At 52.9% G+C, this 17,559-nt stretch overlaps 1 protein-coding gene across 1 annotated transcript in view; it reads right to left on the bottom strand.

The window, feature by feature from the left end:
• The window catches only part of TRIOBP (TRIO and F-actin binding protein), a 49,195-nt gene that overhangs the window by 22,269 nt on the left and 9,367 nt on the right, over positions 1-17,559 (bottom strand). The window contains 10 exon segments of the mRNA XM_039878293.1: positions 3,876-4,013; positions 6,170-6,247; positions 8,809-9,948; positions 10,652-10,766; positions 14,816-15,155; positions 15,158-15,223; positions 15,226-15,425; positions 15,427-15,526; positions 15,529-16,255; positions 16,575-17,227. Of these exon segments, the coding sequence (XP_039734227.1) occupies positions 3,876-4,013; positions 6,170-6,247; positions 8,809-9,948; positions 10,652-10,766; positions 14,816-15,155; positions 15,158-15,223; positions 15,226-15,425; positions 15,427-15,526; positions 15,529-16,255; positions 16,575-17,227 (3,557 nt within the window).

Genomic DNA, 17,559 nt, shown 5'->3' on the forward strand with positions numbered 1-17,559 from the left:
GTCGCCGCTTCTCCGGCCCTACCCTTCCCCGGTGCTGCCCCGGCCCCTTCCATCCGCCCATAAAACTTTTTTTTTTTTTTCAAACTTCCTGGGAGGACCCGGGCCGGCCAATGAGCGGCGGGGAAGTTGGGACAAACAGCGGCGGGGGCCGAGGGCTGGCCAATGGGATCGCGGGACAGGCTGGGGGCGGGGCCTGCGGCGACGGGACGGGAACTCGAGGGAGGGCCTGGCGGGCCGGTGGGGGCGGGGTGGGGAGGGAAGGGAAGGCGGTCCGAGCTCCGGCCGCAGGCGCGCTGGGCGGAAGGAACGGCCGATCGTGCAGGTGACTCCGTACGGCCACCGTGCGGGAGTGTGGGGTGTGGCCCCCACGTCGTCCAGGCTACGTCCCCTCCGCCCCAGCCGCGATCCGCCGGACGCAGCAACGGTCCACTAGGGCTTGGCGCCTCGGTTTGAAGGGGACGTGGGCAAAGCACCCAGCACTAACAATTCATTGCGTCCCATTCACCGAGTCCTGCTTTTACCTATGTAATACACTTTCGTCCTCACCACGGCCCTGACAGGAAAGTATCCTCGTCCCCATTTTACTGGGGAAACGGAGGCTCAGAGAAGTGAGCCGACTTGCTCAAGGTCACACAAGTAATAAGAGGCGGCATTCCTAGCAATCTTCACACAGAGAGAGTTCTGGAATGGTGGTAGGGTCTTCCCCAAATGCACCCTCCTTATGAGCAGATCTTTCTGGGCTTAAAAACCTCGTTTTGGATTCTTGGGTATAGGTGTACACCCACGTTCCCAGAGGACTTGGCAGTTTTTAAGAGGCTTCTAGCCTGCAGGAGTTCATCTAAGCCCTGCAGTAGTGGAGGGACCTTGGTGGAATTAGACCCTAAATGAATGTAGTAGCTTGCGTGGCGTTGTGATTCAAACCCTACAAGGTACTTATCTCACTGTGCCTCAACTTCAGCCTCTGTTAAATGGGGTAATGCTATTGTCTCATAGGGTCTCTATAAGGATTAAGTGTTAATATAAGTAAAGCGCCTAGGACAAACTCCTTTATCCCTACTTAGCTATCCTTTGGTAGAGTTGCAGGGGAGCTTGGAATAACTGACATTTCAATTATTCTGCCATCTCAGTTTGGGGTCAAAAATTATTGCTATCATAATTATAATTACTATCCCCATTTCCCAGATAAAGAAATGGAAGCCCAGGGAGCTGAAGATCTTTTCCAGTATTCTCACTGGGAGTCTCTCCTCCACCTTGAGGATGAAGCGAAGGATAAGCTCATATTCCTCTAGACACTGGCCTTCTGGCACCCCCATGCTGAGTTTCCCACCCTACCCCTGTACCTCACTCAGGCATTTGGTCCTTTGGAGATCTACCACCCGTGCTTTGTTTGGTCCAGTGGCCTGGGCTCCTTACTGGTTTCCTGGCTTCCGGAACTCCATTTCTAGGACCCTCAACCCAGTGATCAGATCACTCCCCTGCTCAAAGTTCAGCAATTCCCCAGTGCTGATAGATCAGCTCTATATTCTTGTTCCAGGCAGTCAGCATCCCGATCTGGCCCCCGCCCGCTGTCCTCCATCTTTATACACACACATTTTACATGCTAGGATACACAACTCTGGACTGCTGAGAATTCCCAGAATGAGCCAGGTCCTTTGTATCTCAGATGAGACTGCACATGTTGTTCTCTGCCACGTTCGGAACATTTCCTTTCCTGTCTTCTGTGCGCCCCCCACACACCCCAACACACATACACTCCCTTTCTCTCCCTCCCCTTCCTCTAAATATTTGTTTGCCTGGAAAATTCCTTCTCATTCTTCAAGTCTCAGACCAAAGGAAGCCAAAGCGCCCCCAGCACAGAGTTATACTCTCCTTGCTGAGTGCTCCTGAAACAATTCCCCGCCCAGTACTCTGTGTCACCTCCCTGCCCAGTGCTCCCTGAATCTGTACATTCCCCTACTAACAGGACAACTGCACTGTGTGCTAACCAGTTACATGTCAATGTCCTCACCAAACTCTGCTTTCCTTGTCAGCAGGGATGGAGTGTTTTTTGTCTATACCTGAGGCAAGCCCAGGGCCTCAACTTCCAGGAGGTCTTTAGTAAACATTGGTCAAATGAATGACAGCACAAATGAAGGAATGACTCCCTTACCACGACTTGCCCTGGTCAGACAGAGATGGCATAGGCTTAGGGACCCAGGAGTGAGTTATTAAACAGAGCCACCAAACTTTGGGGTAATTCAGTCTCAAACCATTACTCTATCGAGGATAACGACGTGAGGCTAGGAGAAGGGAGACAATGGCCCAAAGCCACACAAGTTAGTGTAGAGATAGAACTCACGCCTAGGCTTCCCAGCTTTTGACCTTAGACTAATTTCACTATCCAGCTTGAAAGATATTTGAAGCTGCTCTAAATAACTGTCTGGGAGTCTCCACTGGCAGCCAGTTCTGTCCTTTAGCTCCTGATTCTCCTCATTCCCAGATGAGAGAATAGCTGCAAACTCGCCAAGCCTCAGCTGCCACATCTGTCTAATGGGGGAAATCTGTGGAGACTCTCGGGGCTGCAGGGAAGACTCAGGGAGATCCAGATGCACAGAGATGGCGGGGGCATCTCGAATCTCAGCTCTGCCTCTTGTGTGACCTAGAACCAGGGATTTTTCCTCTCTGAGCTTCACTTCCTCATCTGTCATATGGACAATATGAACTGTACCTGGTATGCCTAGTGGTGAGGATTAAAACAATCAGACATGCTGGGCACTGAACACAACTGAGCACAGAGTAGGTACACAATAAATGCTGATTGTCATCAGCATCATCGTTTCCCCAGAGGCCTTTCTGCATTTCTCTTCCCCTCTCTCCACCAGAGCTGCTTCCTGTTGGTGACCTTTGGTTAGGCCGATAAGGTAATTCCTGCTCCTGGCTTGAAGGTACCACCCAGAGGTTTTCTGAATACCCTCTCGCTTTAACCCCCAAAGTTCAGTAGAAAGGAAATTATGAAGTGGATGAGGAAGTTAATGTTTGGACGTGCTGTCTCCACCTCCATCACACCTCCTCGAGTTCTCCCTCCAGCCCTCAGTGTCTGCATGGATTTTTTCCCATTAGACGGATGTGGCAACTGAGGCTCATTGAGTTTGGCCGCAGCCATTCTCTAATCTAGAAATGAGGAAAATCAGCAAGAGGCTAGCTCCTCTAAGCCCTAGCCTTTTGACCTCAGGCAAGTCAACTGGCCTCCTGAGCCTTAGTCCCTTCATCTGTAAAATAGGTAAATTGTCTCTAATATGCTAGTCTAGTGCTGGCAGAGGAGGAGAGCCAACACGAGGACCAGAGTCCTCCTGTCATGGAAAGAAGAGACCCCATGAGCCAGCCAGTGGCTCCTGGAGATGGCCAGGCCCCTTCTCTCAGGCTGTGAAGGGGGCAAGAAGGAACAAGTCACAGCTGCCTCCCCTCCCTGTCCTTGAGGAAACCCCGAACCAGAGGCCTGAGTGTTTACAGCCTCTTTGGGCAAAAGATGGGTTACGTAATGCCAGATGTTTGTGAAACTGGCTTGGGCCCAGAACTGAGACACACTTTGCAATCCCAGAGCCCCTCGCAGGCCCTCCTTCCTCTCCCCTCCCCGCCAACCTGGCTCCCCTTGGCCTGCTTGCTGACGGGGAGTTTTCAACTGCATATGTTACTCAATCACCCCTCACCCTAGAAGTGGGAAATCCCACTCACTTGCAGATGCCAGCGAGTGCTCAGTACTCTGCTTTTATCTCCTTTTTCACGTGGACCCTCATTCTCAGGCCCCACTCTCTCTTCTTTGACTAACACCAACCTCTTCCCTCTCCTCCCCCTCTCTCCCCACCCCTACCCCTCCCATCCCACTGGAGCCAGCCTACCCTTTGCCACCTGAGGACCCCCAGAGACAGCAGGAACGGATTGAACAGCGTGGGACGGTCACCGGGCATCCGCCAGGAGGTCACCAGTCGGCCCTTGAGCGGGCTCCCAGCCTTGCCCTCTGCTGGTCTCTTGTCTGCCTGTCAAACAGGGTCCAGTGTTGGCCCACAGGTCCCTTTGGCAGGATGGGGAGTCCCTGACTACAGCCTCCCCTGCCCATTCTTCCACGTCCACCTCAAAGGCCCAGGGTTCCCATCTTCCTTTTCTCACAGAGCTACGGAGAACAGAGCTTGTTACCTTGTTCACACTATATGGTGTTTGCCTGACAGGGCTCTTGGGGCTCAGCACCGATGGGGACATGATCTTCACCACCCTAAAGTCAAACCCCAGGTGGCCAGCAGGCTATAGATGTGTGTTCAGCCCGCACAGGGTTTTCAGATTATTTTACATTAGGTTCTATTGTTAAATAAGCAAGAGATTTAACATATAACTACATATTTCCAGCTTCTCTTGAAATATCTAAAGATGTGGGAACTCAGGGTCCCTCTTCTCCATGGCAACAGCCATTTGGAGCCAAGAGGTCATACGAGGCCCCCCCCTGCCCCATCCCAAATCCCCCATCTGCCTACTCGCCTCACCTTTATGAAAGGAATGAATCACAGGCACCTGGAGCCACACAACCCCTTCCCCACAGGCCCACAAATGTTCCCACTTTGGAGGAAATAGGCTCCAGCCAAGCAGAGGCATTTGCCCAAAGTCAAAGAGCAGATAGAGGTAGGACAGAGATCAGGTGTCCTGACTCTCTGGAACCCAGAGATTCACCAGAGGCAGAACATGAAGCATCAAAGCACAGGTCCAAGGCTTTGGGAATGACTGCCCCACCCTGCCACCACATCCCCCATCACAGCTCTGACCACTAGACCACGAGCTCCAAGCTAGTGCTCTAATTCACCTCTGCCCACACCCAGGCATGCAGAAGGTGCTCCTTAAGTGTATGTGAATGAATGAACGAATGAGGTAGTTATCAATTCTGTCCAGCCCAGGCTGCCTGGGGATAGATCGAGAGGTTTCCTGTGCTACTGGTATAGGCTCATTTTGTGGAGACTAGAGGGGACCCCTATATTATTATTTCCTCTTTGTTCATGAAACCCTGGCTCCAGGAAGTATGAAGAAATAACCCAGAAAGAGGAAGAGCAAAGTTGTCGGAGCCCCTGTGAGAGCTGGAAGTGCCTTTAGTGATCAGGCCCTGTCCCCTCCCATTTCACAGATGGGAAGACTGGCCCTCAAGCACTTGGAACGCTGGTGCTGCTGCTGCTGCTTGTGTGCAGAGCCACACAGGGAATCAGGGCAGGGCCAGGAAGTAGGGAGCAGGTTGCCGAGAGAACACTGGGTGAGGGTCCCAAGACCCAGTTATAGTTTGAGTCTAGCCACTGACTGGCTGTGTGACCTGGGACAACACCCCTGCCCCTTCTTTCCTTATGTACACAGTGAGGACTTGGGCAGAATCCCCCTGACTCTGACTAGTGGCAGGGCCAGAGCTGGAGGCTCCAGGCTGCCAGACAGATGCCCTCCGTCACACCCAGCTTCTCAGAAGGTGGCATGGGGAACAGCAGAATAACAGCAGGATAAGGAAAGCATAGCCCCAAACAGCCTGTCTCCTTCCCCCTGCTTCTGGCTGCCCCAGGCCCTCGGCTCTGAGCTCACCTCTCTGGAGGCTGAGGGTGATGAGAACAGTCTGTTTGGCAGGTCGTAGGGAGGGGCGGGGCAGAGCAATGCACTCCAGCTGCAGCCAGGCCTGAGCAGCTTCAGTGGGTCCCACTGCCTGCATACATCTCTCTTGCCCCAAGACCCTGGAGACTGTCCAGGTCCTGCTGACTGTAGCACCTCCTCAACCCTCTTCAGTACTTCTCTAGCTCCAGCTCCTAGAAGCTCTACTCTTTCTCCCAGCCTGGCCAGCCCTCCAGAACCAGAAGGGACCTTGCCTTCAGAGACTATCAGGGCCAAACTGCCATTTGCAAGGAAGGCATTCTAGCTAACCTTTTCAAGGCATTCTAGTAAGTTAAAAACAGAGCCCTGGGCTATGACCCCACCTAGGCCTCTCAGCCAGAAGGTGGCTCTGCTACCCAGCTCTACTAGAGCCCTTCTTCTCAAGGCCCCATCATGTATACAGATGACCCCATGGCAGAGCCCACTTTGGTCTGGATGACCCCAGAGCTCATCCGAGGTCCTCAGCCCACCTCCAATCTGATTTCCTTCCCTTCCCCTCCCCATGGGCTCACACCCAAGACCCAGCTACCGAGTCTGCCTGCTTCTGGTCAGTCACTGAGTCTTGGCCTCCTCTTGGTTCTGACTCCTCAGGCTCCTCTGATTGGAACTGGAGATAAGAAAGAACACGTCTTAGTCCATGTTATTTCCATTTCCATTTATCTATCCACCTTGGTATCTATCCATTCATCCTCTATCCATCCAACATCCATCTGGCATCCAACATCGATAGATCTGCATATCCATCTATCCATTCAGCATCCATCTGACATTATCTGTCCACTCATCTATCCAACATGCATTATCCCATTTATACATCCATCCTCTACTCATCATCTGTCCATCCATCTTACATCCATGTATCCTTCTTCAATCTATCCAACATCCATTCATCCATCATCCATCTACCCATCCAATGTTCATTCACCATTCATCATCCATATTCCACAACATTTACCCATCCATGCAACATCCATCTATCCATAGTCTACCCAACATTCATCCATCCATCCATTCATCACCCTATTCATCACTTTGTCCAGCATATATCACCTATCCGTCACCCATTAACACAACCATCATCTATCATTGATCCATCATCTACCCAGTGACCCTCCCATTTTCCATTGGTTTCTTGCATGCATTTAAGCCTCTATGTATTCACTGATCAACCATCCACTGAGCTGAGTTCTTCCTTGGGTCAGGCCCTGGGCCAGGGGCCAGAGGTATAGAGACAGAGTAGGCACCGCTTCTGCCTCCATTGAGGTGTTTCTTAATGACAACTAGATGTGACCAGATGGAGTAGCAGAACCACCAAGCCCAGAAGGGAGACATCACCAACCTGGGGGTGGGGTAAGTATTCAGGGAAGGCGTCTTAGAACAGGGCACCTGATCTAAGACTTGAATTCATAATAAGCAGGCATTTGGTGAGTGAAGAGGGAAGGGAAGAGCATCCTGGGCAAGGGGAACAGCATGTGCAAGGGCAGGGGGATGTGCTTACAGAGCTCTCCAGCCAGCTCAGCATAACCAGAGGGCTAATCTGAGGTGGAAGGAAGGCCAGGAGGCCTTGAATGCCATGCCAAGGATTTTCATAGAGGGTGAGCAGCTGGAGCCCCAGCAGGACCCAGTCAGTGCTTCTGCTGTCATTCATGAAATACCCTTAAGCCCTTCCCCAGGTGCCACCTCCTAACCTCCCAGAGACCTGAGCCTTACCATGGAATAAATCTAGCTGAAGAATCTTTCAACCCTCCTTCTTCCCTTTGACCCAGCCAGCCTGCAGCTTCCCAGCATTTAGTGGCATCTCACCCTCCGTGGGCTGCCTGTGGTCCACCTGCCTCCCTAACAAGCCTGACAGCATCTTCTTGTTTAGGGACCCCCAAAACTCCACTTTGTACTAAGGGCAGGACCTAGTTGGCTCATCCCTGCATCTCTGGTGTCTGTGCATTGACTTAATTAGAAAGCAAATGGATAAAAGCCATAGGGAAATACAGGGGAGGGGGCTCTGTAGTCCTGCCATGGGCTCTGAGGCCTCACAACACGGTGGTTAAAAGCTTGGGCTTTGGAGCCGACATCGTGATCTTATTTCTCATGACTTATACAAGTGTGATCCCCAGCAAATGCCTAACAGGTCTGAGCCTTGTAAAGGCAGAGCATGTAAAGCACTGGGCCCAGGGCCTGGCACACCACAAACCCTCCTGTCATCCATGGGGGAGGCGGCGCTGGACTGCACATCGAGAGGAGGTGGGTTAGATGAATGAGCAGGAGCCCCACATCATCCCAGTGGTGGCTGTCGGGGAAGCAGTTGGTCCTACCACACAGGAGAAGACCAGGGCCAGGAGAAGCTGGGAGTCCAGAACTACATGCTGCATTCCCAGGAAGGCGAGGCAGCCTGCAGGTCTCTGGCCTCCAGGACCCTCCCCACCCACCACCTTCACATAAATGCTCCAAGCAGCACCAGAGTACTACCGACTCTGTGACTCTGCACTGGGCCAAGGAGGCAGGGAAGGGACTCGGTGGGTCCTCATTTAAGCAGCCTGTCTCAGCAGCCAACTTAAACCAGTGAGCATTTACGCAACCTCTTCTCTGTGCCTGAAAGAAGCTGTGGGGGTCAGAGGGGGTACGTGAGGCCATCCTGGACTTTGAGGAACTTGGAATACTGCAGGGGGAGGGGACACGACCACACTGGCTGCAGTCCCAGCCAGGGTCAGGCATGAGCCACCAGAGGCAACACAAACCAGGTACAGTGGGGCTGGGAGCAGAGAAGGCCCTGCCAGAGCATCCTGATTGAGGCCTCAGGGTGATCTTCACCGAGCAGAACTGGGGTCCACCCTCGCCCCAGGTGTGTAATCTTGAACAAGTGACTTAATATCCGTCTCAGTTTCCTTATTTATAAATTGACAGTGCCTTTCTCATCAGGTTGCTATGAAAATTAAGTGAGGAAAATACTCATAAAACATCCAGGCCAGGGCTTAGCACATAGTTAAAGCTCATGGAAGTGTTGGTCGTTGTCACTGCCGTCCACTTTGGTGGCTGGCAAAGGTTTCTGTCAGAAGAGAGGAGTAGGGCTGAGCTTCGGAGGGTGTGCAGGAGCTGAGAGGAGGCCTTTCTAAGGTCACTTGTCTGGGGTGCGGCCGCCTATTGGGCTTCCCCTCAGAAGTGAGGCTGACTTACCTCCCACACTGATGAGCTGGGGCCCTGTGCAGGGCTCCTGCTCCCCAGATGGCCCTGCTCCTCAGGACCAGCCATTATTGAGGTCTCTGGTCCACTTGTCACTTTGGTCTTTGGCCACTGGGTGGAGGTGCAGGCAGGGCTGGGTGGCTGGGCCACGCTCTGGGGCCACTGGCCGGGGCCGTGTCCATTGACTAGGACGGGCTCCGTCCAGCCTTCGGGCTGGCTGTGTTGCTCTTGTTTCAAGGCATCCTTTGTGCCTGGGGAAGCCAGCTCTGGCCCTGAAGCTGTGGTTGGGCTACCCCAGTGTCCAGCTGGGTCCTTTCTGGGTAGCTGGGCCTGCAGGAGCTCCAGGAGGCCTTCCCAGTTGAGCCTTGGAAGATAGGAAGTGAGCGTTGGCTCCTCCCTGCAAGCCGAGGCCCCCACTCTGGGTACCCCGAGAAGGCTTAGCAAGTCCCTCCAGTCAAGCCCAGGTCGCCTCTCAGGGCCATGCAGGTGCGGGCATGCTCCCTCCGTTCCCCAGCCCACAGCAGTGGGTGTCTCAGGCTTCCAGGATTTTGAGAACTCTGCTGGGCCTTCCCCAGAGTTTGGGGAGCTCATAGGCTGGTGAGGACTGAACAGCTCCTGAAGGCTGCCCCAGCCTCTCTGCGCTGGCCTGTCAGGGGACTCCTGCAACCCATTACTGGGGGACTCCACCGAGGCCTCTGACCGCCCCCTGTGGCAAGGGGGGCTACTCGGCTTCGCCCAGCTCTCCTCAGACTCCCTGGGAGGGCCCCTACATGTTCCCTCTGGGGCTCTGACAGCCCCCTGGCTGGGCTCCCTAAGTTCTTGCCAGCCCCCCAGGCCTGGGCCCTCCTCCTGGCTGTTCCAGCCTCTCTCCAGGTGTCTGTGAGGGCCCCAAGACCCTGGCAGCTCCTCCTGGCTCTGCCACGCCCTCAGAGGCCGTCTTGGACCAGCCCAGCCACTCTCTGGAGGTCTCTCTGTCCGCCGCTCCCTCTCAGAGGTCCTGGCTGATGTCCTTGGGGGCGGTGAGGAACCCTGGAACCGCCGGTCCCCCTCGGGCTGCCTCTTGGGGCTCCTGGGATGAGGGGGCTCTGCTCGGCTCCGGGCTGGCTCTGCCTGCTTCGCAAGGGGCGTGGTTACCTGAGGATGAGGTGAGGTTGTGGGTGAGGCTCCAGGACCCTGACTGAGAAGCCTCTGTCTAGGAGCACAGGAAACTGGGCTCTTAGCCAGGCCTCAGGGAGAGAGGCAAGCTGTGTCCCCACGGCAGCCTGGATTCAAACAGGTCGAAAAGTACCTAGAGTCTCTGTATTTTCCCCCAGGGGTGTCAGCTCTTCCCTCTCACCCACTTTCCTCAGTTCCAGAAAGAGATCTGCGAAGAGCTGCTCACTTTTCCGGCTCCCCCTCCCCCAAGATATTGATTCCAACCTGGGCTATCAGGTGCCGGAATTTCCACCACAATACTACGTTCCACTGGGCTGGGCCTTGCCCTCTAAGAGTTTCTTAAAAACACAAATTTTCACTCTGGAAGAGACAGGCAGCCCTTAGAGCCAGACTGATGCACCCAAGGCTTTCCCTGAAAACTCAAGGCAGCAGCAGCTACCTCATTAAGGAAGCGAACAGCACCAAAGGGCTGTCGTCGAAGAATTAATTTGGGGTCCTTCTCAATTTTGCCAAGAGCTGCTGGCTCTTTGGGAGAGGGGAAAGCTGGACACCCATAACTAGAACTCTAACCCTTTCATAAAGGCCCTCCCTTCCCAAGACCCCTGCCTGCACCTAAGGGAGGGGAGAAGCAGTGGCTCACCCCTTAGGGTGCAGGGGCCTGGGGCGGGCTGGCAGTGCTCACCTCCCTGCCGAGAGCAGGGCTGGACTGTCTTCGGAGAAGTTGGCTCTGACCTTGGCTGGGCCTCTGCGACCGCCCCTCGTCCCGGGCCTGGAAGGCCCCCGGTGCCTCGGACTTCCTATGAGCAAATGCAGCCGCCCCTCTGAGGGCCCTTGGGACTGTCCCACTCCCAGCACCCCACCTCCTCTACTCCCACCCCCAATAAGAGAAGATATGAGAGATCCAGGGATCCATAGCTAAAGGGCCCTAAATGAGGGATAAGTCTCTCAGGGCCTCAGTATCCCCTTCTGAAAAATGGTGATGGTCGACACCGCTCTACCTGCCTCGTGGGACTGTTGTGAAGATTAAATGAGAAAAGGGATAAGCAAAGTGGGGGCTCAGCCTTGGCCTTGACCGCCTCCTGTCTATTTCTGACTGCTACCCAGACAGCAGCCCACCTCTCAGCCCCAAAGACGTTAGACTGGTCTTTGTGGGAATTAAGATTTATTGAGCACCTACTGGTTACCAGGCACTGTTCACACATGATCATGACAACAAACATTTATTGAGCACTTTCTCTGTTCCAGGTGCCAAGCGCTTGTCCCGTCTCCTTTCATCTCACACAATCCATGAGGTGGGAATGGGAGACGCAGAATGTTACGTGCCCTCACATTCCACTCTTTCTGTCCTCTTCCTGTCCACACAGTAAGTTTTGGACTTCCCAGGCCCACCTTTATTCCCCTCAGTACTAATGGGATTCCTGTACTCGGCGTTGAAAACTCCAGGCCATCCTAGCTGTACGTAATAGAGCTCTTAGCAAAATCAGAAAGAAGAAATGTCCTCTTCCTGCATAGTTCCAAGAAGGCTAACATAAACTGTCCATGCAGATGTCATTTCTAAGACACCTGGACTTCAGGCATTGCTGTCGCGTCTGACAAAGATGACCTCTAAGCTATAAAAAGTCCCTAGCTCCACTTGCTTGTCTTGCTTAATCATCGGTATCCATGGTTATTAGTATTTAACGTGACATCTCTGTTGAAACGTAGGAACACTGAATAGAATCTGTGCCCATCTGTCCCCTCCCATATGTAAGGGGTCAAAACAAAAGACCTGACCCCTCCACTGTTTACCTAGTCCAACAGAGTTTGAGAGTCTGGCTCCATCTAAAGTGACAAATGGAGCTGTGTCTCTGGTGGCCCAAGAGAACTGGGAGAAGCCTGAGGGACAACCTGGGTCTGAGCCTTGACTGAACCAACAGAAAGGGAAGTGAGAGAAACCTCTATGCAGTTCTGAGAGGGGACCGTGCCCAGCAGTCTGTCCCCAGCTTGGGAACCATGCTGAAACTCTATAAAGGCTCTGGAGAGTAAATAAATGTTGGACTCGGGGTCTGTCATCGTCTTACGGTTTTTGCCAATGTCATTAGAATTGGGTCCATAAAGTAACTGAAGTTTTTAGCAGTTTTTGGCAATTGACCCACAGGGAACCAAAGCTCCCTACTCTGGAGCAGATGTTTCTAAGTTTGAGGGCTGCCTGGTCAGATTCCATTTTTAATCTCATTTGAAGAGAGAGAGGTTCCTTGCTCTGTGAGATCTGAGGCCTTGGGGTGCATCTGCCTCAGAACCTGGGTATAGGAACCTCTGTGAAGCAAAAACCCCAAATGTGACCAGGTAGGGAGGATAACGGTGGAGAATACTCCGCGTGTTCCCCACAAGCGAGTGCATTCTCCATATAAACTCCCGCTTGCTCGATTCCTCCTGAGAAATGTCCCCCACGTGGAACTGAGAGATAAGACTAAAGAAATCAGGAATAGTCTGAGCCACCAACAGAGGCCCAGCCTTTCTGATGCTGAAGCAACAGCATTCTCGGGCCAACCATCCTGTTCCGGAGGGTCGGAGGGTCGGTATGGCTGCACCGAGGGCGACAAAGGAAATGCATTTCCTTTGGACGTTCAGATGGGCTCTTCCACCTCCAGAGAGTATTAAAGGACAAAGGTGTTGTCAAGTCCAGTAAATTCCACGAAGGCTCTGTTTTCAATTCAAGAGACTACAAAAGTGCCTTTATGATTCTAAGATAAGAGATTCTAAAGGCATCTGGGGGGAAAATGAAGATATCAAGCCAAAATGCCTAATGCTTTAATGTGATAACTCTTTAAGGCTGTTAGAACAATGTGTGGACAGAGTAGATGCTCAATAAATACATGTTGAATGAATAAAAGGGAGAAAATGAAAGTTTGGCTCTATAGCCGCCCACTCATAAATTTCAGTCTGTCCCTTCCACATACTTAAATAGGTTGTAAAATTTCATCTTCAGAGGACATATGGTATTCTACTTGGAAAACGTGCCATACAACAAGAGAAAATGTAAATACTCAGTAAAGTTATAAAACCTTGGTTTAATGGTAAATAATCTATTTCACCAAAATATATATGTTAAATATATGCAATTTTTATATATCAAGTATACTTCAATAAAGCTTAAAAAAGGTAAACAATCTATTCCAAGAGAGTAAAATAAAATGAATAAAAGTATCTGTGTAAAAACAATTAAATGACTAATAAAAGTATAAACATATTCTGGGCTTCTACTATAAACCTTTCTCTCTCTAAAAGTTATCCCAGTAAGAAAAAAAAAAAAAAAAGAAAGAACAAAAATTTAACTTTGATTTAAAGACCTCAGTGTCCCTACTAAGTTATCAGATAAAGTCAAAGTATGCGAATTGACATCGGACTAAAAATAGTAATCATAAACAGGCAATGACAAAGCGGATTCTTAGTGCGGTGAAACTATTCTGTATATCATAATGGTGAATACATGTCATTATACATTTGTCCAAACTCGCAGAATGTACACCACCAAGAGCGAGCCCTAATGTAACCTATGAACTTTGAGTGATAATGTGTCATGTAGGTTCATGGTTTGTAACAAATGTACCACTGTGGTGGGGATGTGGATAGTGGGGGAAGCATCTAGGGACAACAGGGGGCGTAAAGGAGCTCTCTGCACTTTCCACTCAATTTTGCGAAGAACCTATTAGAGTTGGTTTTTTTTAAGGCCAAAAAAAAGAGCATTAATGCTGGAAACCATAAAGGTTGTCATCTGGATAGTAAATGGATTGAACTTACTGAAAAAGGACATTTGAAGAATAAGAAAAAGTTTCTCATGCAGATTCAAATCTAAGAGAAAACATTGCCTAAGGGACAACAAAGAGAGGGATTCTGGATGCAAACGATTCCTGCTTTGTCGGTTAAGGGGCATGTTCTAAAGTTAGATTGTGGTCATGGTTGTACAACTTAGTCTCAATAAATACACTATAATTCACTGTACACCGTAAGTTTTGAGACCTCTACTCCTACTTTTAGTGTTCTCTTGACCCTAACTAATGGAATTCTGGCTCTGATCCTGAAAATTCCAAGGCTGAAACTGATGGAGAAGGAACGTTCCCCCGAACGCCAGGTCAGGGGAGCGCTTCCCCGCCCCACAGCTGTGGAAAAGCAGATGCTCTGCTGGGTTGTAAACCTCCTGCACGAGCAGCGCTGCCGGCCAAGGAGACTCGCAGGATCCCTGGACGCCAGGCGTTGTCCCCATGTCCCAGAAAAGTAACCTTTAACCTCTAAAAAGTCTGTGACTCTGAGTTCTCTTATTCAAAATAATGGCTCTGGCTATAGGTTTTAAGTTGACATCTGTTTTCGGGGAGGCATGGGTACCTGTGAGGTTTTTTTTTTGGTAAGGCAGAAAAAAGTCATGGGCACTTTCTTGTCCCTCACGTAAGGAGGAAAAAAATAAATAAACTTGCGACTCTGGATCCAATAAAGAGTCTGAGAGCTTAACCTCCTTTAGTTAACGTACTAATGTTCTAGTTTTACAGACGAGGAAACTGAGGCTCAGGTAGGTTAAATCACTTTACCAGGTCACATATATTAGGGATTTGACTTCAGCCTGCCTGACCCTGGTCTTTACTTTTAACCACGAGGCTCTGCACAATATCACTTAATTGTCAAAAAAGACTCTTAACATGGGGAAGCAGACTGATGAAGTGACTTGCCCAAGGTCACACAGTCAGTAAGTAGCGGGGCAGGGGTCTGAACACCTTCCACTTTCCATCTGGCAACCTGAGCCTAGGCCCCTTCCACCTGTCCTGCTGCCCAGCCCCCTCCCCAGCCCACAGGGTCGACCCCGCCCTGGGCTCACCTGCGCTCTTGCCCGAAGAGGCGCTCCACCTCTGCACGGCCAGGGCTGCGGGTGCGGCCCCCGTTGCTGCACTGGGGCCCTGGCTTCCTCTGCGCCAGCCTCCTGGGCGGGGGCAGGTCGGCCAGCACGGTGTACTCCTCCCTTTCCAAGTTGTGCCTGGTCTCCCCGGGGGGTGCTGAGCCCCGGGAGCCCCCTGAGCTGCTTGGCAGAGGTGAGGTTGCCAGGAGTGCTAGGTCACTGGGTGGGTGGCGGGCGTGGGAGGAGGCTCGGGTTGTGGGGATCCCGTGCCCACGCACACCTGGGGGTGTCTGGGAGCCATGCAGAGAGTCTGTGATCGGGCCAGGCTCTCCATAATTAGTCCCAGGGGGTCCTGAAAGAAGAGGGAGGGCCCGGGCCTCCATGCAGGGAGGAGAAAGAGGGTGCATCTGCCCAATGGCTACAGGGTTGGAGATGGGGCTCATGCAGAGAGTCTGTGAATGACAAGGCCTCCTCTCGTGCTACCCTGGGAGATCCTGAACAAGAGGAGGGCTCTGGGGCCTGGCTGCGGGGAGGAGGCCCCGCGTGCATCATGCACCCACACATACACACAGGTGGGGGAACTGAGGTGGTCGCTGGGGGACTGGCTCTCAGCACTGGATGTGTCTGGGAGGAAAGCGAAGGGTCAGAACTGGGTGTGGCGAGGGGGAGACGAGGTCTGCAAGAAGTCCCGCGTCCAATGCACACAGTTGGGGGGATATAGGGTGGCTCATGGCGGGGCGATTCACTCTCAGAGGCATGAGGATCTGGGAAGAAGGGGAAGGGGTCGTGTTGCAAATAGCGAGGAGGTGAAGAGGCACGGGGGGCGTCCCGGTGCCCAATGCACACGGCCCATGAAGGCTGGGAGGACTCAAAAGAGGTCTGGGATGCCCCACGGGTAGCGGGGTACAGAGGCGAGGAAGTCCGAGAGGCACTGTGGCGGCCCGGGCTGTGGGAGGAGGAAGTGGCCTGGGTTGGTGAGTGGTGCTGGGTGGGGGTGGAGAAGGACTGGAGTGGGTCACGCTGAGCTGGTCTCGTGGGAGATGAGGTCTGAGGCCTGTCGCCTTGGGTTGGCCGGAGAGCAATGGATGCCCAGGGAACCTCACTTTGCTTGGAGCGAGATGGGGAAGAGCTTCGGGGACCATCGCTCTGGGTCGGCCGGAGGGGAAAGGAGGCCCAGGGAATGTCTTTGTTGGTACGATGGGGAGAAGAATTCCTGGGATTATTTTGCTGAGTGGAGCGGCGGGGAGAGGATGGTCCAGGATTGTTCTGTCGGGTGGAGCACTGAGAGGAGGTTCCGGGGTTGTCCCGCCGAAAAGAAGAGGGGTGAGGGTTGTCCTGTTGGGTGGAAGAGGTTCTGGGGATGTTCGGTTGAATACAAGACGTTTGAACTTTCCCACTGGGTGGTTCGCTGGGAGAGGCGATCTGGGGTTGAGCCCCAAGGCACAGGACGCCTTCTGAGCTTCTCTTTCCGCTGGGTGGTCTGCTGGGAGAGGCGGATCTGGGTTGCGCCCCGCTGGGCACAGGATCTGTTTCTGGCTGCCTCCCGCTGGGTGGTCTGCTGGGAGAGGCTGTCTCAGTTGCTCCACAAGCACACAGGACGCCTACGCCTCTGGGTGGTTCGGTTGGGGAGAGGCTGTTCTGTAGTTTCTCAGCACCCGCTGGGCACAGACGCTCTGGAGCTCTGGCCAAGTGGTCTGCTGGGAGAGAGGAGGGTTTGGGGTTGTCTGCCGTGGGCCAGGACGTGCTCTGCTTTTCCCTCAGGGGTGGTCTGCTGGGAGAGGCTGTTCTGGGGGGGTTTGTTCCTGGCTACAAGCACAGACTGCCTGGAGCTCCGGCCATGGTTCTGCCAGGAGAGTATGTTCTTGAGGTTATTCGGGGCACAGGACGTTCTGGAGCTTTCCCGCTGGGGAGAACATGTAGGAAAAGAAGTCTGAGCATCGTCCTGTGAGGCGGAAGAGGTTTTGGAGTTGTCCTGTTGGGTGGCTCTGGGGGAAGATGGAACTCGATAATTGCTTCGTTGTGTGGACGAGGTTCTTGGGTTATCCCGTGGGGCACCGCGTGGGGGAGAGGACGCTCTGGGGCTGTTCCGCTGCGTGGGAGAGGCCCTCGGGGTATCCTGTTGGCTGGATGCAGTCTGGGAGTTGACCCGTTGGGCGATTTGTGGGGGAGAGGAGGCTCGGGAGGTGCTGAGTTGTGTGCAAGTAGCCTGGGCAACATTGCTTTGGGCAGAGCGCCGGAGAGAGGAAGCCTGGGGGGCGGTACTCCGAGGTCCGCTCTGTGGCGTTGCAGAGGAAGCCTGGGTTGGTGCTGACCGGTGCCGCTCCAAGAAGTGCCCGCTTTCTCCACGGAGCTTCGCCCAGTGCTGTCCGGCACTTCGGCTTCCACCGCCAATATCTAAAGAGAGAAGAGGTAGGTTCAAGGTAAGGGGAGTGTGGTTTGCAGATTGGAACGTGCAACCGTGCAAATCTGAGAGGGATGTCAGGAGGCCTAGCTTCACAGATTTGGCTAATTCCTCCTGAGCGTTGGCCCATTGCCTGCAGTTTGAGACCCTGCCACCAGGTGGACAGTGGTGACTGCCTTTGATCAAGCAAGTCACAAAGTGAGGGTCCCCACACCATGCTGCCCATTTGTTTAAGAGCAAGAAAGCAGATATTTAGTACAAAATCCCGCCTGCCTATCATGTCGCTCTCACTGGGGAGGTGTCTAGTCTCCATGTATTATTACTT

Source organism: Pteropus medius, unplaced genomic scaffold (assembly GCF_902729225.1).
Source record: "Pteropus medius unplaced genomic scaffold, Ma_sr-lr_union100, whole genome shotgun sequence".
In the NCBI taxonomy this organism is placed as follows: Eukaryota; Metazoa; Chordata; class Mammalia; order Chiroptera; family Pteropodidae; genus Pteropus; species Pteropus medius.